At 36.8% G+C, this 26,827-nt stretch overlaps 2 protein-coding genes across 10 annotated transcripts in view; both read left to right on the forward strand.

Moving 5' to 3' along the window:
• Positions 1–26,827, forward strand: part of LOC135469634 (heparan sulfate glucosamine 3-O-sulfotransferase 1-like) — a 143,581-nt gene that overhangs the window by 95,732 nt on the left and 21,022 nt on the right. The gene's annotated exons all lie outside the window — the stretch shown is intronic.
• Positions 1–26,827, forward strand: part of LOC135469633 (heparan sulfate glucosamine 3-O-sulfotransferase 5-like) — a 127,880-nt gene that overhangs the window by 93,056 nt on the left and 7,997 nt on the right. The window contains exons 1-2 of one of the 9 annotated variants that reach the window (XM_064748151.1): positions 1,171–1,188; positions 23,237–23,423. The exons of 7 other annotated variants lie outside the window; for them this stretch is intronic. In XM_064748151.1, coding sequence (XP_064604221.1) covers positions 23,398–23,423 — 26 coding nt within the window. In that variant the 5' untranslated portion in view covers positions 1,171–1,188; positions 23,237–23,397. Of the gene's footprint in view, positions 1–707; positions 1,189–23,236; positions 23,424–26,827 lie in introns of those variants that run through there. One more of the 9 variants, XM_064748160.1, reaches the window with a different exon arrangement.

The raw sequence follows: 26,827 nt of genomic DNA on the forward strand, positions 1-26,827 counted from the left end.
CTACTGGAAGCAGATTGAAGCATGCATGAGTTATAGTTGGTTAAGTTTTAAATATATAAGCTGTTTGCCCTAAAAAAACAAAGAGTAAGACAATGGGACTGTAGTATTAGATATAGAGAAATATTCAATAAAATATTTAACTGTATAGCAGGACTGTAAATTTTTTGTTGTTGTTTTTGTTTGTATGTGTATGTAGTTCACATAGCTTTTACCCTTTAACTTAAAAACTTTTACCAGCAAGTTGTCAACAACTACTATTCTATGTGTAAATTTTGCTTTTAGCCCTTGAGTGGATCCAAATTCTGACCAGTCAGCTGGCAGATCAGCTCTAATAACCTGAGGCTGACCAGTACACATATCCCTAAACTGCAGCCCACCCCAATCTCAACTCCATTCCATGTTCCCCTCCAGCCACTTACTAGCCAGTCCCTTACATTTAGGTCTGTTTGCTTGGATGCCTCCAGTAGTAGCCTAGCAGTTCCAGGAGCCACCACAGACTGAGTAACCCATATAAGTGAGGGTTGAGAGGCAGCATCTGTCAGGAGGAACATAAGCAGCCTTGCCAGCTATAGGGAGCCAGACCAGTCAATACCAGGGAGCAGTTCAGCAGTCTGGTAGTGCTGTAAGGAGTGTATTCTACCAACAAGGCTGGGACTGGGTGCCCTGAAGAACAGGAGAGGAAGGTGCTTCCAACACCCCACACTGGACATCCTTGTCACTCTGTCTTTGGCTGTTGCCATGGATATTGGGGACCTTAGCCAAGCACACTAACCACAAGTGTCTTGTCTTTCTGCGTGGTTTTGCTGTCATTCTTCCCATGCTGTGGAATTCCATAGTGGAACAGTTGGTAGTCTCTACAAATCTTCTTGCTAAGTGAAATCGTTCACACTGTGTTGACTGTTCTGAAGCTGTGCTGTGTGTTGATGGACTTAAGTTCTTCACTTGCAAGGCATTCGATCTAACTTTGGGCTGTCATAGCCAACAGTATGCAGGTATAGCTCTCTGCTGAGACCATGTATCTCTATACTGAAAGCATGGCTTTCTATCATTGTCTTCTTCATAGCCCAGCTTTATCCGTGTGAGTCCAGGACCTAAAGTCAGCAGGACTCTTGTCATTACAGTTACATTATCCTAGATGTCACAGGAGATTGTACCCTGGCAAGGTTAGGATACCCATACCAAAGCAGGGTAAGCATATACACCTACATTTATCCTTTCTCAAGCACATGGATATACAGTACTCCCCTTTCAGACCTGTAGCCACAGTACGTACCCAGTCAGAACCTTTGTTCTCATTCCTATTAAATACACATGCCTGAATGTTTCAAGTTTCAGTGAGATTTGTTCACAGTAAAAGTTGTAAAGTTAATAAGAGACTATTAATTAAGGTCTGTGTTCCACAACTTGGCTTTAAAAACCTGTGGCTGTGGAACCTGCAACATGGGCAAACAGCTTTACATTTATCCCTTCCCTTACTTACCTTTTCATGTGATCAAAACACATTTTTATTTTAAGTAAAATCTGTTTCCCTTAATGATGAGATTTAGAAGATGACATTAATTTATGGATGATGGCAGTTTAGAACAATATGAAAATGTTGTGAAGGAATTTTAATTTGTTTCAGTTTCTATTGTACTGGATGTGTATCTTTCTATCTCAACAGATTCCTGATTTCTCCTGCTAATAGTCTAAACCTATACTAAGTTGTAACTTAAATACTCATTGACAACACCATGTGATTTCATTTTGTCCATATTCCCTGTCCTTCATCATAAGGAATATGAAATGGCCCCTAGTATATCTACATGTATTTACTTATTTTGTGGAGAGCTGTTGTGTTGAAGTTTTCCCCATGTGCGTGTGCAAGATCAGAATACATACACGTGCAAATAAGATATTGCTTCAGTATTATACTGTTTATTCAGTAGAAATCAGGCAGAGGAGATTTTATTTGTTAAACTGTTACTTAACACCGTACTCCAGAATTTTCAGTTGTATTTAGATGGCATTTAGTTATATAGGTGGTGAATACCAAAGCATCCAGAGTTAACCACAGCTCTTCCCAGATGACAGACCTCTTCCCATTAAAAGTTGCATCCAAACCAGTTAGAAGTGGTTTGATCCTGTAGCACCATTGGTGGTAATGGGACAAGCAGGTGTGGCAATAATAAGAATTTAGTAAACTGTCAATGAGTTGTTGTCTTTGTTTTGTTTTGTTTGTTTTTGGGGTTTTTTTTGTTTTTTGCAAAAAGATATGAGCATTAGATGGGTCCTTCTTCATTTGATCACTGCCTTAAGCACTGGCCTAATTTCTGAAAAGTAAGATTTTTTAAACAGAAATCATCTGTGAAACTGTCTCTGAATGTTCGTTATCCTAATTAGTGTTGATTGTTTATGGTGAAGTGTATTTGTGTGTATATGTGTGTGTGTGTGTGTGTGTGTGTTTTTGTTGGGTTTTTTTTCATCTTTGTTCAAGGGAAATAACTCTTTCATCCTTGATTTCTGTAAGGAATAACACTGCTGAAATACGGCAGTCTTTACTGTGATAAGTACAACTCTTTTATCGTTTCTTCATTGAATGTGAACAGTTTCTCTGAGGGTCTCTATGAGCCTCTTGGATTTTTCCTTTTTCAAATACATTACAAGATGTGGCTGGGCACACCCAATTTGTTTCTTTGATAATTGTTTACCCCATACTAAAGAATTGTTCACTTATGCTTAGGAAGTCAGTTTTTATGGGTGGAAGAGACCAAACTGTCAAAGGTAAACCATCAACCTTTTGCACATCACTGGTTAACTTTCCTACATGTGGGGTAAAGTCGTCTTCAACAAACATTACAGTTCGCCATCAACCACAAGAACAGTGAGAGTGTGGCAGTCTACAAGAATTACAAATTGAACTTGCACCTCATGGCTGCAGGTATCACACATTCTACAACTGAGCTATTTCATATTCTCTAAGTTCAAGTATATGTTTTACATGGTTCTGCTTAGATGTAGTACCATGCCATGAAGTAATGGACTTGGTCTGTGTTTAATACATATATGTGTATGAGATGGCAGCCAGAGGTGTAACGTAGAAGATGGTAGAAGATGGTAGTGCAGTTGTTTATACATGACTTCCTGTATCCAGTAACATGGGTTGTCTTGTACTCATTCATCTCGCACTGATTCCTGTCAAACATTTGCTCTTGCCATCTAAGTAGAACCAGACTCAAGCTTTTTAATGACCTGTTAGGAAGAAATGAGAGGAAAGACAGAATGACCCTACCCTTCCACCCCCCTCTGAAAAGAAAACTATTGAAATAGTAGTGGGCCTAAAAGTTACCCCTGCTGTAGGATGTTACAACAGGTTGAAGACAGGTTAAGTGTTTAATGAGGCCTGTCACATCTGTTTGTGATTATGTTGGTATTTATAGGTTACATCAGAAGGTGTGTTTACACCAGGTCATACATGGTGAAGCTTGCTGATCTACTGAGTCTGTTGCTATGAAAAAACACACATTCAAAGTTAACATTGATAAATACACATTCATATATAACAAGTTGATGTACTTGATGAAGTATTGCTGTTGGAAGTATTGTGAGGTTACATATTTTAAAAGTTAGTTGGTTGATTTTGTTTGGATGGGCTCTAAGCAGGTGAAGTTGAATTGTGTGCTTGAATTTCTTCTTTTTTTTTTTTAAATTCAGTCTAAAAGAGAGATAAATGACATGACACCCCATCTCAGCTGAGAAAAATGTCACATACTTCATGTAAATCTAAAAGCAGTAAGACTGAAAGGATTGTTAGAGGTTGAATGTCACAGCAAAATACTAAAATGAATAGTGTCAGTAAATGTCAGTAGCTTTTGAAAGCAGCACTGTCACTTAAGTGTAAGACTTTCACCTGCTGTTGTGTCACCACACACAAAGCCATTAGTGCATGCTGAACTACTACATTTTGTGAATAGGATGGAAAATGAATGGAGCTGTGTTAACTGTATGGATATTGAGGTTTTCTTATCTTTAACTGAGTCAGCAGGTGATGGGTTGATGATTTTTCACAGGTCTGGTGCTTGAACTGTTAACAAAGTGAGTCTGAAAGACAGTAATTGTGGGCAAGACAGCTTACCTAGTGGTGCATGACTTGTCAAAAGACTGCTTTCATTCAAGCTGAAAATTCCATAATCCAGCTTCTCTGTGGCATTATCACTTTAGGCCCTGGGAAGGGTGACATCATCCTTGATGTGAAAGAACAGGAGTGAATATAAATGGTTGGAGATATAAAAGAAAAAGCTTGGCCCTAAGGTGAAAAATTGGGTCTAAATGAAGAGTTATTGTGGCGTCGGGAGAAAACACATGGATGGTGTGTGTTGGCATGTGGCTGTGGGGACAGGGGACATCAAGGCTATCAGAAAGGAAGAGATAGTTTGACAGATTGCCTAAGTCTGCTCCCCTGGACCTATTCACACTGGCCATTACCATCCTGACTTAGTGACCTTAGCTGAGATTCTGCCCCTTCAACATTCAATAGCCTAACTGTTCTGCTGGGCACACAGTGAAAGCCTTTTTATGCCCAGATGGATTTGATTAGTCGCCCTTTGTGGAGCAATTAACCATGCTGTGTGGCCACCAATTTCTTTCTTACTGTGCCTTTTGTACCGGCCATTGATTCCCGCCAGAGGGCCTAAGGAAGCTGTAATTCCCTGACTCCACTCACTGTGTAGTGGAGCACCCCTTTCACACCCTCAGGTGAATCACTCCTCTAAGATTCTGTAAGTTCCCCATGCTGAGTCTTGCCAATTGCCCTTCTAGGCTTCAGGATGTCACAGTAGTTTTGGCCGTGCAAGCTGGTACAGATTTAAGCAAGGTGAGTACCTCTGTGCAGAAAGTTTTCTGATTTTATGGAATTTTTTAAGCAGCTCTTTGTTATTTAATTGTGAAGAGTAATATTATGTGTTGATTTGTAAAAGTAAGTTTGTAGCTCATGAAAGACTTTTTTCTCATGTCAGCCTGATTGAAGTTTTGCAGATATAGTTCAGCTTAAATAAAGGTGGATTAATTTTTAAATCTGATCATGTCCATGTGACATAGTTGAAGGAAATTTGTGGGTTTTTGTGATTTCGAGTTTTATTATTTGAACACAGTGGGTTTGGAAAACAGGAATAATTGCTTGTCTTCCATTATCAAGTTATGTTTTTATGTCACACATTGCATAGAATTCCAATTGCAGCTAAATGGTACTACACAATTTTTTTCACTTTCTCTCTATGAAGGCAAATTTCCCCACTTGTCAGTGTAAAAACACTCCTGACATAACAGACGTATAAACTCTCCAAATAAACATACATGTAATTTTAAACTTTTTCAGTTTGATTGTAAATAGACATGGAGTTAGAAATTAGTGATACACAAATGTTTCAAGTTTAAAAGGAATCTATCTGTATGTATTAAATGTATTGAACATCTGATGGCCCACTACAGGATTTCGTCTTTTGGGGGTGCTCATTATCTCATGACCAAGTCTTTTGTCCAAATTGTCTAATAAAGGCACGTTTTAAGCACCCTCGTACTAAGGGCGAATAATTGCAATTGTAGCTGTCAGGAGGTAATTGACATGAGCAAAACTTGAAGGTATGATAATTCTACAGGGGCGTTATGATAGCAGGGTGTTAATTGTGGCATGTGTAAGAGTTGCACAGGGAATGGTCGGTGTCATTACTGCAGTGCAGACAGACCCAATGTCTTTGGCTTTCTAATTAAGCGTTCAGCATAATGATTAAACGCCACTCTTTATCCCCTCAATCAGTGAGCCATCCAGCAACTGCGGACCCACAATTTCTGGCTGGTGAAAGAGTTGTGGTGGGGAAAGGCTCCTGTGGTGTCCCTACGGGACAGATACGCATGTTTAATACCAGATATGCTTTGATATCAATGCCAGCCTTCAACAATGGTCTTATATTAACTCCGCCCTTAGAGTCTGGAGTTTCAACTCTTTCGCCCTAGAGATTCCTAAGTTTTTTTAGTTTGTCTTGAGACTGTCTCCCTGATTAATATTCTGCTCATAGTTTAAATGTAGGGCCTTAAACTGTCATTGTTTATTGTGATTTTTGACTGGGTCAAGTTTAAGTTTTTATGTGTGTAATCAGGCATTCTGAGCTCTTGTTTCTGTGGGGTTTTTTTTTTTAATAGCATTGGCAGAAAGGAGTTAAGTTACAAAAAAAAAAAGAGAGGGACCATTTTGTGTACTTGTCTTTGAAAGCTAGATCAAAAGCAAGAATCACAGAGGGTGTTCTTTCCACTTTTCTCAAGCAGGTGAAAAAAAGACAAGAAATGTCCTCAGAAGAAATTACTTTTCAAGATAGTTGCCATAGAGATAATGGGCTGAACTAACAGGAATCTGTTGTGTTTTTTGATGGCAATTTTATGAGCTATGAAAAAAAGAAATTAAACTTCAATTTTGAAGACAAGTGAGTTGTCATGGAAATATGCAGTCAACTAAAAGAGGAAGAAAAATCCTGGGCTATTGTGTGCTGTGTTGGTGTTTATTGACATTTTATTAGAGCACAGCTTGCGCCATTAATTCTCCAGCCACTGTGATAATTAGTGAGGGGAACATTCTGTCATAGGTTCCCCTAGCTTTGACATTGCCCCGGCCGCTGGACAGCCCCAGTCACAGATTGTCAGAACAACCAGCCTGACATTGTTCTCTGTGATAAGACCAGTTACAGTGGCTGGCTATGACAACAAAGATGCTGCATGCTGATATGTTTATCAGATTAGTCCCGAAGTGATCTCTGCTTTATAACTGATCAAAACAGAGATTAAGTGGAAGACATTAAAAGGGCTGAGATTGGCAGAATATGAAGATATCCATCAATTTGATGAAATGGAATTGTTTTCTTATCGCAGTCAACCATTTGCACCATAAGTGATTTCTTGGAAGACAAGCTCTAGACAGGGTGTTCAAGTCCCTTTGAACTATTGTCATCATCCCTGTGAGGCTTACAAAGTAACGCATATAACGCAATGTAGTATATGCTCCTGAAAAGTAATTTACACCATATCTTAATACATATGATTAAAAGGCCTACTTCTCATCATTTATCTTTTCAGGATCTCAAGGCTTCTTTCATACCACAGATATCAGATTTTGTTTTATGAAACTTTTGTTTTTTTAAGATATTTTGGGGGATTTTTAAATTTTCTTTCAGGTTAATTTTTAATACCGTAAAACAGTTTAAGCATATATAAATTTTTTTTGATGTTCTGTCCTAACTACTAATATTCTTTGTGATAGTGTATCCAGCAAAGGATCGTCAGTGAAAGCAGCTGGATTTAGGAGTGTGCTTGCTTAAGTACTGCCTGTGGCAGCCTGTGCAAAAACATAAACATGTGTAATTTGAACATTAAACTTTAGTTATTCACCCAATGGAGATGTAAGGCAAATTTCTTTAGGTCTTCTCAATGCAAGTGGCTTAGCTCTAATTCCGAAGCAGTATGTGTTAATGGTCTCATTTATCTGTTCTTCATGTGAGCCGGAGAGCTGGTGCTGGGTTCAGCCTGATCTGTTTTCTGTGTCGCATGTAATGTGATTGTTGCCATTGTAAAACTTAGGCACTGCCATAATTGGATGAAGAACACCATCATAATGTAGACAAGGCACAATGCTGTCTTGAAATGTCACTAGTTTCTTTTCATTTAGCATATACATCATTATTACTTGTTCATTACGCAGCGAAGAGTCAGGGCATTCTGCTGATTACATAGCACTTCTGTGTGTTTTCTTGGTGTTGCCATGGAAATCATTGATTTGCAGAGATAAAACGTATACTGGTGTAGATTTTCTCCAGAGTGTCCCTGGTAAAACCCTGACTGCCCGGAGTGAGACCAATTACCAGGAATGAATGAGATTAACTTGTTAAGGTGTCCTCTATTGTTACTATTGACTAGTTTCTGCAGCTTCTCTCACAAGCTGTCATTGTGCTTGCAACAATGGCCCTTTGAAGGTGAATAAACAAGCATTGTGCACTGATTTTCATGGCACAGAGTCTTTGGATCCACCAGACCAGCTATTGAATGTCCACACCCCCCCAGTCTTGCCTGTTTGGTATCTCTGCTCAAGTCTTCACTCCTGTACAGCACCAAAACATATGGTGTATATGTGTATACATTCATATGGTTGTATGCAAGTGAATGTGTTTCAGTATTGTTAACAGCCTTACATATAATCTCTATTCAATCTCAAAAATATGTAAACATGTCTTCATTCACTGGCCATGTTTTTAACCAGATGTATGGTTAATAGCTAATTGAATAATGAGTCTATTTCCATAAGCTTATAAAGTTTCTGTTGTGACTTACACACATAAAATATATGTCCAGAATTTTGTGTCCATATGTGTATTTATGTGTCATAAAGAGTTATTGTTGCTATAATTGATGTACATGTACATTGTTGCAAAAAGAATTACACTAATTCTAGTCCCTGTCCCTATGTTTTGACCTTTGTGTTCTGCTACAGCCTTGGGTTGCTGAAGAACTGGTGAACACAATATTGAAGGGTTCTATGCCCAGGCAGTCTCCCTCCTGCCAGCCCTGGCTGGAAGCTCATGCTGGACAGCCCTTCCCCTGAAGGCAGCTGCTCTGTTGTAGTTACATTTTAAGGTTGTGTGGTCCTTATCAGCTGCATTGTCTGTAAGCCACATAGTGGAACATGTGCTGCCCATGTCCACAGGGAATTCCAACCCAACTACACAGGGCTGCTTCCAGTTGTTCCACCTGAGATGAATATCCTTTTCTCCCCTGCAGGATATTTTCTTCCCAATGTTGTTTAATCAAGCTCTCCTTTGTTAGACAATGCAGCTATGAGCCATTGTTTATTGGTAAGTCATTCATGATCTGTGGTTATATTTTTGTCTGTCCTCCACTGGCTAGATGTAAGTAAGTACAAAACCTTTGTAGATCTTGCAGCATGTTGTCTTCTATATAATAAGACTTACAGTGAGTAAAACCAGCGACACAAGTGTGATTATTGACAAGTATTTACATATGCTCTTACTCTTCACGAGTAAGAGATTACACCACCCCTAGCACCATGGGTTAAAGCAGATTTAGGTAAAAAAAATTGTAGTGATTGCAAATTATAAAACATAATTAGTCCAGAATTACTTAGAATGCTGTGTTGTAATCACATTTAACATACAGTTACAGTAAACAATGCAAAAGGACCAAGCCTCTACCAGCAGAATTTTGGTTTATCCAGGTATAAAAAAATAATAAAAGATTTACAGCATAGTGTGTAAAACCAAGGCATTGTCAACATTGCTTTAATACTTTAGAAATTAACTAAAAAGTAGATTTGCTAACTATTATTTTTGTAAACTAGCTTGAATGAAAAGTTATTAACACTTGAAGCCTGGGTTAAAAAGACCTAGCAATCAGGATGCCAGAGAAATTGAAGGTACAGGTTGTAACAAAGTTACTGATTTTACTGTGTAGCATGTGTACTAATATTAAAGGTGTAAAATTTCAAGCCTTAATTCCAAGTACTTGTTTTCTTATCAGTCACTTAACTGGAAGATTCAAAAAGTAAAGTAAATGAAAACATTGAAACCATGTGTGCTTTGACAAACCCACAAAGATATCAGAGGGTGTTAGTATTTCAAAAAAAAATTTTTTTCTTTCATCTGCAGTAATCATTTTGGATCCTCAGTGGTACCAGTGCTCTTATTCCATTGGTTGATAAAAACTTTGATAAGATATACAGTTGCACCTGTAGTGTGCCCACAGAGCAAACAGAATTATGCAATTCAGGGGGTGGCATGTGACTCCCACATGTTGGCTCATAGTCTGCATGTTCAACCCTAGTTTCACTGGTCTTTGGTGCATTGGTGCACTAATTTGTTCCTTCAGTTGTAAAGCTGATATATGTTATGGCATATGTAAAAAAATTATTGAGTATGGAATTAAACAACAATCAGAGAAGTAAATAAAGAATTAATAAATATATTTAAAATGGATGGTAATATGTACTATTTTTTTAAGTCTAATAGTTGGAGACATTTTCATGTAGTTGTTACTGTTAGATTACTCAGGAATGAATTTACAACACTGGCCACAAAAACTTTTACAAGAAAACACAGCAGCTAGCCTGTAATTTTGAAATAACAAACGACCACTGGTATTACATTCTAGTGTCCTTTTTTTATATTATTTTTTATACTAAAGCAAGAAATTTGTCTGATAATACCCCTTGTCTTGGACATTCAGTCCTGTAATGATAGTAATTTAGTAATCAGTTGTGGAGATTGACTCTGGTTCAGTTCCATCCCCCAAACAATTTACCACGCCACTGAGTACTTTGCTAAGTACAGATCCATGTCCAAGGGCTAGTGCTGTATTTTTATCACCGTAATTTACAGTCATCAAGCTCCAAACTTGATCCTGTTACCATTGATTTTCAGAAAGCTTTAGTTTACAGTCGTGGATAGATCATTCATATGATCACCACCTATGCCAACTTCCTCCCTTAATTCGAATTAGTAGTAGGAATGTCGGAGAATGCTTGATTTTTCCTGACTTCAATATTGTATTAGCAAGTTTGCCATTGGTTGAGTGGTAGAGAGTATTAAGCACATAAATCAAGTTAAATGAAGATTAAAATGGTTTAAGTGAAAATTGTTGACAGTAATAGGGGGAATAATAGGGATTGTTTGCATATACCCACTTAATTTACTCTTAAAATCTTGTTTATAGGTTCATTTGTTTTTTTTTTTATTATTATTGGATAGTGTTTAATTTACATAAACAGGAGATTATTAGGTGGCCAAGCACTCTGTTGAAATCGTTCTGATTTTTATTTTTCTTAGGCTTCCAACCAACTATTGTTCTCGCTCAGATTATTTTGCTTCTTCTCTGACACCAGTTTTTTTTTTTAACTGCGTGTCACAGGTGTTAACTTTCTACACATGTTCATAACTAAATCGCTTGGGCTACCTGCTGGAGTACAAAACTTTACCCACCTGTGACCCACTTTTCGGCCATATTGGAGTAATACGGAAATCTAAAAAAAAATCTTCTGCTGACCTTTAAAATTGATATGCCTTTACAGCACTACTAGGGGTATCAGGATTGAAAGTTTTATGCGAATCGGTCAAGAAATGTGAATCTCGCTATTGGTTGTTTTAGTGACGTGATTACCTATGGTTGAATTTTGCAAAAAAAGAAGATAGGAACTAGATGTAGTTCGACCTGCTGAAGACATTCATGGTTTTAGTTTTTCCTATGATTTATAGTTGTTCTTTAAATTGCAGTTGATGCTCATTTTAGTGTCATTTTTCAAATGTCATGTGACCGGACATCATAATAAGTATGAAGCTGAAAATTGCTTAGTATATAGATCAAATGCAGATCTTCATTTTTGATTTACATTTTAGGACTGCAGGGCTACAAGTGATAGTTTTGCCATTTAAATGCGTTCAAAAACTTGTTATTTTTATTCACAGTCAGCTTGTAAAAATTGGAGTGTCCCCAAAACGGGTAAAGGTGGGAAAAACAAACCTCACATTTTCAATAACGAAATGCAGCTTTCGACATTTTGTGGTGTTTGGCCAGTCACATGATTTGGTAGCCATTTTGAATTTTATAGCTAAGCTTAAACCATTTATGACTGTAAATTGGTGAATAATCTTTTGATGCAATTTCACTTGCAAGTTTCAGGTGGATCGCCATACCTATATTGTAGAAAGCATTTTGTTTGGTATGTTTGGTTTAGCTTAAAAGTAGGTCAAGACTAAAAACACCTTAAAAAGTTTTTTACAGTCATGTAATTTGTATGGCCTGTATCAAGAGAACTGTGGTATGTAGAAATATGAAACGAAATTGTAGCCCAAGACATGTAGTTTCTGGCAGGTGTCAACAGATTTGAGCCACGATCAGTGGTTTTCTCGCCAGAAATGGTTAAATGACACGACCCTACAGCAGAAATAGAAACGCAAGCCTGTACATTTAACATAGACTTTAGAGGTAACTGTGTATTACTGTGTATGTTCTGCAGGTAACTTGCCACATAGGTTGGCTGCCTGTCACTCAAACCGAAAAATGAACAACTCTCCCTCCTCTCCCCAGCTATCAGCAGTTAATTTTCAGTGTTTGCACATAAAGCCAGCCCTGTTCACAATGTATCATTTGTAATTCTCAACAATCCCAAAGGAATTCCCCCATACCCCCATGCCATCAGGAATATAAGTCCAAAGCCTTGGCCAAATATACCAACAGTTTCTATCCACACATGTACGAGCCCACACATGACGAGCCCAAAAAATGTAACTCTTATTAGGCCAAATTTAACCGTTTAAGAAATATCACAGTTACCAGTTTCTTTTTTAGGTCTAGACCTTACATACCCATAAGGAAGAGACAGGCTTTAGGATGCCACACAGAAAAGTAACTAAATCTTTTTTAAACAAAGCAACACACCACACTGCTTAGTCCTTTTCAGTATTTTGTCACTATGTGTGTTAGCTTCTGTTCATAAACAGATGTTTGCCAAAGCTTAATTTTTCCGATAGTGGCAAATTAGTGCATTACTTTCATAGTGTTTTCTTATGAAAGAAAAGAATATTTTTTCTTTTTGACATTCTTTAGGACCTTGATGCTCGATCACTGGTATAGCTATAAGGAACGTAACGGCTTTAATTACCATTTTTGTTTAACTATGAGCCAAAGTTGGATGATATTAGTCAACGTATGATACTGTTTAATTAATATTTATTTCCAAGTCTGATTAGCAATTGTATTAATTTAATTTACATAGATTAATTTCTACTTACTGCACCCCACAGAAATATAAAGGAAACCTTGGCACCCTTAAGCATTACAGCTAATATCTGTAAATTAGGCAGAAAAATTTAACAATCTGGTTTTCCAGCCACTACTACTTTTCACGTACTCACACCCACACTTTCTGCCACACCGCCCACAGTTAAATCTATAGACTAATATACATGTATGTATTTGAAGAACAGTTAGAGCAATGCAGAAAGATTGTTCTGTGTGTAAGAAATAGGTTTGAGTCTGTCCTATGTGGTATTAGTCGTAATAAGCACATTAATAGTAGTAAAGCAAAACTTAATCTAGGTATTGAGGAGAGCTGTTGGTAAGGGTGGAGAGGCTGAAGTTCTCACGATGAACTGTACTGGTTACATTTCTGGGCAAACATGGTTGTGTTATCAAAACAGTGCACGTGCAGCTTCACTCAGACTATTGTTGTCATCTTGAGGGCTGAATCATCCTCCTCTTCACACGTCCACATGCTGGCTTACGCTGGGATCAACTCCAACTCCATTGTTATCCCTTTCAGCTGACCAAAACCATTAAAATCTTCAATCGAGCCGTCGTCTCATTCCCATCAGTAAAGTATAATTTCATTTGGACTGATCTGCCAGTGTAAACACAACCATTCCCAGAGATATTCACCAATTTTAACTTCATAATTGATTTAAGATATGTATGCAAACAAATAAACCATTTTCCTTTTAATTCTACAATTTAAATTATGTGACTTTCAGTGTTATTGTATCATTGAAAATACATTTTTATACACATTATTGAGTCGTATTACAGTAGGGTATTGTCCATGCATAAACTTTTTGACATGAACACTCTATCTACAGGACCCGTTTAACCAGAGCTTTTAAATTAGGATGTTTTTTATGTACCTTTTATTAAATCTATTAAAAATGGAGCCTTGAGTTATGAGTTATACCCCATTTTGTTATATATCGATTCTTCATATTCTTGACACTATGTCTAAAGAACTGCTTGTTTAAACTTGAAAAGCTGTGAATCTTGAGGTAATTATATACCTACCATTGGCCAAGAAGCCTATTCAGAAACTATACCCACGGGCAACAACGAAGCATTATACAATTTAAATAAGTCACGTTTACTTCATTGGACAAGATGTAAATTCATACACATTTTTATTCACACATGCACAAATACCTTTTCTAAGCTATAAAAAAAATCATCATTTGATGTAGATTATTATTTGCACAAAGTTAGGTTGTGTTTGTAAAAGATTTTTATTGGACATTATTGAATCAGTCCTGTTGCTATTGCGTGACATGTCTGTGTGTTTTTCTCTTAAAATTATCCACACTGCAGACATTTGCAATAGTGTTTGAGGAGGGAATTATTTTCCGACAAATGTGTACTGATCACCAAATTATCTAATTTTTTATAACTTGTGTGATTGTGGAAACACATCCAGTATGTTGTATTTACTTTTTATGTTTTACTCACATTAGAATAAATATCTGTCTTTGCATGGATTTTTGATAATAGAAATTGTCTAAACAAACAGTAGAATGACTTGGGCACAGAATATTACACAAACATCAAGCCATGGCCTTCTGTTACAGTTACTGATAACTGTCAGTTAAATGTAGGTCAAACAGAGTTTGTTTGGTTTGGATTGTCCTTGTTTTGTTTGGATTGTCCTTGTTCTGTTTGTACAATGTGTTAGTGGGCACACCAGAAGTATGGCTGGTATGTTGTTCTGGTGCAAACTGCTGTCTGTCACACCAGACTCCATGGTTAAGAATGACACAGGTCTTAGGTAACGAAACAGTAAAGTCCTTGAAGTTGCACCTTTTTGTTTAAAATTGAGTACCCTGTAGAATTTTCTATGAAAATTGAAAAAGGTGAGACCTTTGAGAGTTTTTTTTTTTTAAATGGAATTTACGGATAAAATGATGATTGCTCCACGTGTACAGTACTACGTACATCTTTAAACCACTCAGCTGTTAAGGGCCCCAGTGCTAGTGAATAAGAGATGTAAACTGTTTTTGTGTAGAATGAGAAAACCATGCTGACCTCACAAGTAGTTTAACAATAATCAAATAAACAGATTTATTTTGAAGATTTAGAACAGTATACTGGTACGTGTTTCACCTTGTCCTTTTTTCTGTCCCTCTGAAATCTCCATGCTGCCATAATTTTTCCTTTTTGTTATCAGAGTTAACTTGAATAGAACAAGGGTCTTACTAGCTCATTCAGCAAAAATGATTTTTCTCATGAAAGCAATCAGCCCAAGACCATTGAGGTTGCATGCTGGAATTATAGCTCTTGCTGGTTTGTCAAGTACTAGTTTTAATGCCTTATTTTCAGATTATAAGTACTATGAAGCTGACAGTGGAATATACGGAATCTTGTAGCAAGAGGAATCCTTTGCTCTTGCTTCAGAAGGGAAAGGTTTTTTTCACCAGAAATTTGTAGAAATGGACGGCTGAACATTCCCACCCTTCCTAAGATGCAGGACAAGGAAAGACAACCTCATTGTCATACAGGCTTCCCCTGTGACTTAATTTCTTTCTTTTCTGATGACTCAACTATTTTAATGATGTTAGCCATGTCCAGGCTGGATATGAAGATGAGAGGACCTGTCAGACTTAGCTGCCAATAGATGTCTGATATCTAAGTGACAGTGACAAAGCTGCCACGACACATTAATGGCAACCTTCTAAACCTTGCTTGTCTCTTCACTGTGACTTAGCCATGGATCTTCATTAAAATAACCTTACATAACAAGCTCATGAAATGTGAGTAGAAAACATCACCAGCATATTCCAGTTTCTTTTAAGGTGAAAAACTTAAGACATGCACCACATTCATATTAATGTACATATTGCATTAATAAAAATGTCTCGTCTTTAAAGTGGGTTGATTTTGTAATTTTTTGTCTTTAGTGTAAAATAAGATACTTTCAGTGGCGTTTTAACTTTTTCTAAGGACATATATGGCTATGGTATAACTGATAGAGTATACTCCGATTAGCCACAGCCAATTCAACTCAACCTGCATATGTTGATGGAACTTGAATTCATTGCTGACCTGTAAAAGTCAACACCTTACAATATTCAGCCAACAAGGCTCTTTTTCAGATCAAAAGTAAATTATTATTGCCCAAGTGTAGTTGCATACTGAAATGCACATGTTGACCTCCATACAGAATTGATTTTCTTTTCTGCACAAGATACAGTACCTCAGCACCTCAGTGACATTCTGTGTGCAGGTGCGAACAAGCACTGTTATCACACTTTCCATTCAAGTCTCAAGCCAAATTATGTTTCAGCATGTAATGTAGTTTCTTTTAAAAGATTTTGTTTTTTGAAGATGATGAAATCTACAGGAGTGTTAGTTTTTCTTTTCCATACCAAAGCATCTAAGTGTTGTAGTTGATTACTTTCTGTCATGGGACCAAATCAGGCGTTTCAAAATGATGTGTTTTTACTGCTCTGCTGGATGCAGCTGCGATTTCTTGCCTGTGGTGTTTCTGCCAACTGTTTAAATTCATTCCGCACAGGAGTCCAGCAGGTCTTGAGACCAGAGACGCTTTTGTGGCAGGACAGCTGCTTTATTATGTCCCTCGGGCGGGTTATGCGACATGCAGTTCCAAAAACACTGCCTGGCTTCCAGCATCATTTGGAACCAGGAAGGCGATTGCAAAATGAGTTTACCTTGCGGCAAAATGCTTCCACGTTTCACCTACCTCTTTGACAAAACACAAGCATGGCCAAAGACAGGATAATGTTACACAAAAATAGCTGTGGACGTGATAAATTGTTCATAACGGTCTTCCATCTAATATCCCCTTCAGCTCAGTCTAATGGATGATAATAGTCTTAGAAGTGAGTTGATCTGAAGTCCTCAAGTCTTTAGCATAAACTGCTCTATTTTGATGGCACACACAGAAGCTAAAGATTTTAACATTTCCACTTACTGTGGAAGTTCCCTGGAGTTTGAACACAGTATTTTTCCGTCATACACTTATAAATATCATCCCTCCACCCAGCCTAGGTAAAGCTTAGTCTTCTATGCTTGATGAAGAGATCCACTATAGTATCACAAGGGATATTTGATATCATGCTCTCCCACACTATTATCATTCAAATCTTCATGTTAAGAAAAAACCTTAGACAGGAAAAAACCAAACAGTTTTGAGAAATGAACAATATGATGGTGACAAAGATTAATAGAGCATTGCATTATCACTAGTGTGTAAGTGACATGGTATCCCCCTTCAAAACCTAAAAGGAGACTAGAATGCTGGAATTGTAATTGAAATGAAGTGTTATTGTGCCCTTTTAGCCAACCATGTCAGAAAGATATCGGCTCTTTGTGAACTTGGTAAGGGAACAGTTTAGAAAGAACAAATTTCTGAAAAAAGTACATAGACATATAATAAATTGTCTGGTAGTATGTTTTCAGATTGCTTATTTTAGTATGAGCACTTTCACAGGTGTTATTCAGTTAGTTTCCTCAGAGAATGCTAAAAAAGTAGAGACCACTCAGTCATTCACGTGTTCACCACTTAAGTTTCTTATAAATTGCCTTCATTACTGAGAGTGTGCTGAATTTGATATAAGTGACACCTGAATGAAAGTATGTGTGGTCTAAGTATATGGGTGGATAGCCTGTATTACATTCCTGTTAATTATTAACATAACTGGCTTGTGAATTTCCCAAAAGGTGTATATGTCAGAATTATTGTCAAAATGTTAACTTAGAGATAAAGCAATCTTAACTTCCTAAGAGCTTGAATAAAGCAGAGCTTTTTGGAGCAGAATGCAGATGTTAACTATTTACTCAAAGGGGGTTGTTCTAATGCATTTCAAGGATGCACTCTTCATTTAAATTTGTATGCAGGATAACAGTTTACACCCAAAAGATTTTCTTTTTCGCCATTTTTAGATTTGCTGTTGCACAGTATTAACATTAAGTGTAACTTGTTTCATTAAAAAAAATGAAATATGTGACAGAATTGAAATACTAATAGTAATCTATGTAATTTGAGTTTGGTATCATTGTAAAGACAACTTTGCCATATTAATAGCAGTTTTCTAATACATGACAAAGTCTTTATAAGCCTGAAAATATGTGTTTTTATTTATTGAGGTGCAGTGTAAGTCCCCAAGTCCTTGCAGTGGTCACAAATGATATCAATTCTGTTGGATGCTTCTTTGTAGATTAGAGATAGAAATCAAATTTAGAAACGTAATGATACTGTGATGAGAAAATTAATTTGTTTGAGCACTGAAATATTTCTCATGAGACACCTGATGAGCAGTAATTTATAGAAATAGAAAGAAATGAATTCTTCTTGCAGAACACCCAGAATGTGCAGTAAAAGAAGTGTTGAAATACTCAGAGTATAAAACAACTTCAATAAACTTTGATAACCCTGGACTTGTGTAAACCTGTCAGTTCTTAAGATCTGTTGCTCATAGGTTAAACCCTTTTCAACTTTTTCTTGAGCCAGTGTTTGATAAAGGGTACTGTGTAGAGTCCTTAATCAAGCCGAAGGTAAACATGTCACAGGTGAAGATGTTTGTCAAGGCCCTCATTTCCTAAGAATTGGTCAGAAGCCCAAACAAAACAAACATGGCTCTTGATAATGCAACAAGATAAAATAACTGTTTATCAACAACATAGAGATTTCAAGATGTGGTCCTACAAGGTTTATCGTCAGGTATGCTTATTATTAAGCTCTTTTAATCCCTCACTTGTCTTTCTGGGGATTCTTCACCCCATGGATTTCCACATCTTACAGACAAGAAACTTCACATTGCATACCCAGTAGATGCAAAGGAAGTTTTTTTCTATGAACAAGAGTGGGGAGTAAGATTTGTTCATAATGGGTATCTATTATTTTAACCCAATAGGAAATATTACAAATAAGTTTAATCAGATAATGGTCAGTATTGTGTTTTTTTTTAAATGGAAACCACACAGTGAGACAGGATTGACTTTTATGTACACGTGCTACATGTATATTTTGGTGCATAGTTGTCCTTAAAGGTCTTTAACAAAATACTTTACTGCCAATGAACAAACACAAGGCTTCAAAAAAAGCTTTATGTCAAGTGCAAGGGCAAATATTTTGCTTCTTTTACTGATAGTGGAGTGATAGTGAATATAAATTTGCTTTGTAAAAGTGTTCTGTGTTGGAAAGTTAAAATTATTGATCATCATTAATACAGCTCCGTGTGTTTATGTGAGTGGTTATGTTATGTCATCAAGTCTGTGGGAATGTTTAGTGTGTGTTTCAAAGGTCCTGGAATGTAACTGAAAAAGACTACACATCAGAGCTCATACTGGAAGCTTCAGAGTCTATAATACACATATTCCAAACAAAGTTCATCAGTTTTCCATGTGCTAAGGTTAATAACCTTTAAATGCAAACTCAGGAATCTTGGGTTTTGAAGTTGAGAAATTTTACACTTGCATAGCAAATAGTGACAATTTTATGACAGTTGTTTGTCATATGCTATTTACTGGTCGTGGGTACCCCCCATCCCCCTCCCCTTTCGGGCTCTGTTCCCTTTCCTCCCACCATAAGCTGGCCAAGCTCTAATAAGTGAAATATTCTTGAGTACAGCATAAAATGCAAATCACATAAATAAATAAATAAATAAATAAATAAATAAATATACAATTTACTTTATGGATTATCATAGGAATTAGTTATGACAACTGTGTAGGATTTCAAAGGGTATATAAAAAAAATGTGTTCATGCCTGAGAATTCTTTCCCAGCTGGTGCTAGTTACAGTGGGAATATAGTGGGAAATTTATGGCTTGGACTTGTCAGCCTGTTTGTCCAATTAAAACACAGTCAAGCCTTGAACTATGAAAATAAACACCCCATTTACATAGGACCTTTTGGTCTAACTATGGTGATGGCAGAACCATTTCTTGGGTAAGTTGTATACTTTTATAGCTGTGGATCTGCTATAAAACAGATCCTTCACCTTTGGTGAGTCTCTTCTGTTGGTTTTATCATAGATTACCCACAGTAGAATGCACTCTGTTTGGGCCATTCTGAGGGTGGGAAAGCACTAATATTTAAGTACTGTTGGGCTAGAGTTTGATCTAAACACAGCATATAGATACCTAGTGAAAAATTAATACATAACTGACTGGTCTTCGTTGTGTAATGACTATCCCAAAATATACGACATGAGATAATGTATCCTTTGTGAGGGCATGAATCTTAAACAGACAAGAACTACTGTCAAATTTTTTACCACTTGTTTGAAGATCTTGTCTTTATGGTAACTCATACTCAGGGGATGAGTGCTTCGTAGCACAATAGTTAACAAGCGTATCTGTTTGGGTGAAATATAAATGGGCAAACTGGAGCACATTTCAGATTTGTTGATATGACATGCACTGGTATGCAATTTAAAAACTGAATATTTTGTGATGTAAAAAGTTAATAGCTCTTAGAATGTAGGTGTTAGCAAGTATGTGTACTATGCGGAGATGTGTTACATTATGCCACTGAGTAGCCTGTGTAATCATATAATCTGATGACAGGGGTACCTGGGTATTGTAATGTAATACAATGTCATTTTGAGTGTTTTTGACAAATATCAACTCTTAAATATGTCAAGTCAAAAATTGTGACCTGATTCAGGTTAAAAGTGTCCCTATGGGACCCTACAGTTAACCCTTTCTGTTTTGTCACATAATAAGACACATTTTAAATTACATGCTTACTGAACCAGAAAATTATGTTAAGGGCTTTTTTTTTGGTTCCTTGTCCTATTAATTCAACTGGTAACTGCTTAACAAGGTGACAGGTGTTAATGAATTGTGTAGTATTGATTAATAGGTGAATTAATCAATGACAATACCACAGGGGTTTCTCTGTAATGTACTGCTGCATATTTTGTGAATTACTGGTAGGGAAAGAATCCCAGTAGACCATCACACTACATGTGTATGTGCATGTAATACATTTGCATACAAAGCTATACCATAAGGTTTGTTGTGGCCAACCATATACTCAGAGTTGAGTGGGAATTGGCATAGGTACTTGTAATAGTGGATCAGATAGGAAGAAAGTGAAAAGTGAATAATATTTTGGTTAAAAAAAGACAAGAGGTAGAAGTTCAATAAAGTCAGCCACAGTCTTAAAAGCCTTCCAAGGATGGAACATGGAAAGATTTGTCTATCCTGTTAGCTTAGTTATTAAACCCATATAGGCTGGTGTCTTTTAGAGTTAAGTTGATAAAACAGCTTTCTTTTAAGGCTGTTTGTCTTAGCATTATGATCCTAAAAAGCATATCTTGTAAATAAAGCCTAGTTACTACTAGAATGTTTGTATGTGTCCTCAAAACATTTTTATGACGTTACATGTGTTATGACAGTCTTGTGGACTTCAGTTTTGTAACTTAGGGCAAAGCATCATATTGATTGATCATTTTAATAATAATGGTTGAATGTGTGGCAGTTGTACTAAATTGTTATCATACAATATTCAGTCTTGTGAATGGTGCCCAGTATTAGGTGTATGGTTGCATCTACAGTGTATGTTTGTCAATAATTACGTCATTAAATCAATACACCCAACATATGGCCTTTGAAGAAGACCTAAGTATTATTTTAGGATGTGAGCTCTGAAAAAGTGCATATGCACATATATGTAGGGAATTAATGGTCTTTTGCACTGCTGGACCTGCAGGTAAGATGAGATGGATGACATTACATACAGAAGTTTGAATACCATAAATATCGTTTAATGAATAGATGAGAAAAGTCAAGTGCAATATGTCTCAGCAAGATGGTATTTTAACAAAGTTGCAATACACAAATATTTTGTTAGAAAAAGAGATAAGACTGTCTAACAATAAAATTATGATGATTTCTATACTTTTGAATGGTTTACTTTACTAGACAGCTGTCAATAATTACTTATCAATAATTAAAATTACCTTCATTAACATGAAGGTGTTATGCATATTTCAGACTAATTAGTGTTACGTATTGTTAGTAATGGCTAAGCATTAATTCATTCAAATCCTTGCTCATTGTAGCCTTTGTCTTAAGTGGTTTTTACTGTGACCAAGACCATTCCCTTGTCCTCCTCCCTAGACTTACAACATTTTCTCCTACTTACAATAGATATATATAACTGATGAAATTTAAAGTTTCTTCTTAACCTGTCACAAGTTTTAACGTTTTATTTTTAGTTTAAAAATTAAATTCAAGCCCTGTTGTGGGGAAATTTTACAAAATTTATTGCACTGGTCCAGGTAGGCTTTGGTATACTGATTACAAAAGATGTGCACATGAGGATACATGGATGTGTGCGACCTTTAACCTGTGCTGGCTGCCTGGCTTCTGCTTGCTCCCAATGAGGTTAGCATTCAGTGAGGCCAGAGACCAGATGTCAGTCTCATTAGCAGAGGTGTTTAGCTCTAATTCCTCATGCAGAGATACAGGGTCAGCTGCACTTGACACGGAGATTACATCCGACTGCGAAACGTGCCATCTCTGGGAGACCCTTGTGTTTGACCTCTGCGTCGAAACAAATTTCATGTTTACCTGGTGAGAACTGTGCACAGAGCAGAAGATAAGAGCATTGCTCAGATACTCCTCTTACTTTTTTTTTATACCTGTAGATAAATACACACCACAACCCTTTAACCATCCCAGTATCAGTTGTGTCCAGTCACTATATGAGCTTAGAGGCCAGGTGCAGACTAAAACATCAAACAAGTCCTCTTTATTCTTTTAGATATTTATAATAACATCAACCACAATAATGATAATGATGATTAGCGTGATTACTGTCTTACCACTGAGATAAAGTCTCATTTAATTAGGGGTCTTAACTATGTGTGGCTTGTTATAGCAAGCTTACATTAAACCATTTCAGAATATTTCATATGGGGCAACTTAATGAAAAGATCCTACAATTTCTGGAAAAGACGATATTTATCATTTATATCCTGAGAATAAGTGCATAATACATGTGTGATGCACAGTTTATGTACATTATACAGTTACATGTATGTGTTTTTGATATTTCTTCCCTGGAAACATGTGGAACTGGTCTCACAATAGTTATTTTAATACTTAGCTAGCTGTTGAGAATCTGTGATTTGTACAGTGTGATTGTCCGATGTGCCAAACTGATCCCTCTCGCCCCTCCCCCACCCAATCAGCCTAAGGCTCAGTGTGTAAGCCACGGAGCAGTCCACTTAAAATTTGATCTGTGTTTTGGTGTTGTGGGCATGTAGAGATAATGTGACCAGCTTGTGCTGTTTAGACCCATATGCTTATCTAGGCCAGGTTATCTATGCCTATGAAGACTGTGTTCTGGTGTTGCGAATAGAGAGGTGTGCATATATCCAGTAATCTCTATGATGGTCTAAATATCCCAGATCGTATCATTTCAGTGTTTGATGTCTACAAGAGCTGTTTGTGTCCAAACCAGCATGGATTTTGAATTCACAATGCTGTCATATTTCACTGCGTTAATATGGCTGTAAATGTGTAAAATATACATACACAAATCATCTCATGTGCAAAGTCCACTACACCAGAGCAAATCATCATAATGTGGCTGAACAGACTAAAAGGCTTGTAAGTATGAATTAAATAAGTGTGAGTAATACAACTTAAATTGTTGCCAAATTGTAGGAATAGATTTCATTAGCCTGAGTAAAAAATGCATTAATATAGGTATTGTCTTTAGCTAAATCTAGTGAAAGCTGTCAAGACAGATAATGCTGAAACAACATAGGTATAAACTTCACAGAATGTTATGTGAAGTTGAGATTGTCCATGTAACTCCATGTAAGGAAATTCGCTTTTGAACTACATGTACTCAACTTCAACTTAACTTTCTTTCAATTTAAAGTAAGGTCATTCAAATCAAATTATCTGTTTCTATAGCAACAGAACATAACAACAAATAGTCTGTACAGATGTTGAATACAAATCATACTGTTCTGATATTTTAAAATGTGTCATGTTCATGTTGGTATTAGACAGTATTCCTATTTCACAATATAGCCACAAATCCTTTTGAATTCTGACAATGCTGTCATTGGGATTAACTGTGTTAATGTTCACTGCTGTTTTCAAAAAGAATGTTTGCTAAGTACTGGGATTAATTTTGAAAAGAAGACTGTTTTTAATTATTTTATGCACATTTAAAATATGCAATTAGAAATGTAGTTAATATTTTTGAGTACGGCGTAAAACACCAATCAAATAAATAATTAAAGAAATAAATAAACAAACAATCTAGCTTTAGGAAGTCTTTTCATTCCTATTTAACCACAGTTGTGTGGTTTTAACTGGTTTAATTGTCATAGGTAGTTGGGTAGATCATAAACTATTGTGGTTTGTTGTGGAGAACACTATGTGCTTTAAGTTCCAGAAATTTTTGTTAGGGCCTCCGTGTCTCAGTTATAACTAGGAGCTTCTAACCAATGCGATAGCTGAGTTCAAGTTCACCTCATACTTCCTTCCTCTTCCTGTGGATGGTCATGGGTTTACTCTGAACTCACCACAACACCACAGTGCTGTTTATTTTATAAGTGAAATATTCTTGAGTTAACCACCAATAAAATAAATAAATACATCTGTTGATTCTGTGTGAGTTAATTTACATATATGTAATCCTGGAATAAGAGTTTAAACTCCGCTCCAAGGGGTCTATGAGCAAATAGATTTGTGCATTCTTCTAAGAATTGGGTGAACAATCTACCAGACTGAAAACTGGGCCATTTAATGTCATGAAAATAAGAATCTTCAGAATTTACACATTGTTCACATGAACAATCCACTCCTGACATTTGCAAAGGGTACTAAGCATATTCAGGCCTTCTTTCACATTGTTTTGGAAATCATACAAACTAAAGAGAGAGAGCTTGATTCAAGTTCCCATATTGAGAAAGATTTCTAATTTCATTGCATTTGAACTTCCTTTGTTGTTGACTTTTGACTCTTTTTGTCTGGCATGTGCCAATTGGATATTTTTTGTGTGCAGGAGCATGGACTCTTAAAGGAGAAATTAAGTACCCAATATAGCCGCTATAAAATGGGAATTTTTTGTGGATTTTATTACGTAATATAATGAAATGCATGGAGGGGAATGAATTGATCACGGATGAACAACGAGCTTGTTTGGGGACAAAAGCAGCTCCTTATCACTTCCTCGTATCACAGACATGCCATGCACTCAGCCATTGGTTTCACAAAGAAAATAAATCTTAGCCACGGCGAAGGAAAAGTGGTGTTAAAATCTTCAAATCCCGTTCTTGTCCGAATCACACAATATAACATGCAGATTGCCTTTCTGTTATATTGTTCACAGGAAGTGTTAGGATGTTTCCCCCAAACCGCCATCAAATGAATCATGCCACGCTGGTCTTTGAAAATCACCCATCTTTATTCTGTACCCATGAAGACAATCATTCAAAATCAAACTTCAAGTCACTTCTAATTAAAAGCAGTTCTTGCAGTGGGAAAATTGAACATTTCTGACTGTTGAAAGAGTCCAAGATTGGCCAGTAATAGGAAAGGATTTGAAGTGATAACTAATTTGTGGTATATCCTTAAGGCTGCCGCCCTTGACCTTGTATTAAACAGTTTGTCTGATTTGTATAACTGTTGTGCAGCAGAAACACGCATATTTGTAAATATGTGATATGGTATTGCCAGCTTTAAATAGCAATTTTAGATATTAGCTTTCTTAATTAAGCTTAGTCACCCCAAAATTGTATGAATACCTACTTGTGGAGTGAGTTTTAACAACAACCTCACCTGTTCAAAATGTTATAAAGCATTTGCTTAGTCTATGTTTCATTACTTAACCATGATAAAACGGAAAGTGGTATTTTGATGTATATCTGTTGACAATTCACAGGAATCTTTGCCAAGGATAAATATGATTCCATCATATTGTATTGGTCAGTTTCCCCTGCACAAAAAGAATAGGGAAAAAAAGGCTCACTTTGGTTTATTTTGCAAACCCTGGCTGTGCCAATATTGCATTGTGTCAGCTAAATTGGATTGTCTCACCAAATACTCCTGAGGTTTCTAGAAGATTGAGTGGCCCAAAAAAGTGTTGAAGCCCAATTTTCATCATTGCAAAACCACCAAGTTTGTGTTAAAACTCCTTGCCAACTTGCCAGCTGGCTGCGCCCTTTGCTGGCAGTGTTAAGATGTGTCCTCAGCAGATGGCACCAGACAGGATGATCTCCAGCCACCTTTGAGCAATTTGGGGACGCTTGACTTGCTGTATTGTCGCCCGAGGGGTGAAATGAGTGGCACGTGAAAACTTTTGACATGTCTCATTGTTTCGACCTCACCATCAAATCTAAGCAACTTGGAGAACTGTATGAAGGTGATGTTCTTTTTGAGACTATGGATTCTCCTAATCTCCAACTGCTGTTCTGGCTGACCTCTGTGTTGTTCATTTGCACTATATTATTGTGCTAATATCACTTGCTTTTACTGTTCAGATGACCTCTACTTCACAGTAACCCTGACTTTAGCCAGGCTGTCTGCCACCAGGGGTGTGACTCTCAGGACATATCTTTTTCTGATGTAGCCTTATCATCAGTCCCCTGTAAAAACTGATCATGTTCCCTTCTGGCTCTGTGACCCACAGGGAGCCCCAGGGCAGTAGGCTGTAAAATTACCAGCTGGTTGGAAAGAAGGGAATTAAGAAAACCTCTTGCAAAACACAGCAGCTCATCAGTTATGGTTTTATAGCCTTTTTAATGACTTGAATTCTGTCTGCTGTAATGTAGAAGTATAAAGTTTCTTAGAAAAACACAAGTATATACTAGAAGTAGTTTTTTTTAAGGCTTTTAGGCCACAACTTACGTCCATATCCTCTTGGAAAATTCTGATAAATGCCTACATTATTTCAATATCACCCAATGTTTTCAAGTTGTACTTGGTATTTTCTCTCCAAACAAGTATAAATATGTCATAACCATTATTTTAGCATGGTTAGATGAGCTCAGAAT

The sequence above is a fragment of the Liolophura sinensis genome, chromosome 7, assembly GCF_032854445.1.
Source record: "Liolophura sinensis isolate JHLJ2023 chromosome 7, CUHK_Ljap_v2, whole genome shotgun sequence".
NCBI lineage: Eukaryota > Metazoa > Mollusca > Polyplacophora > Chitonida > Chitonidae > Liolophura > Liolophura sinensis.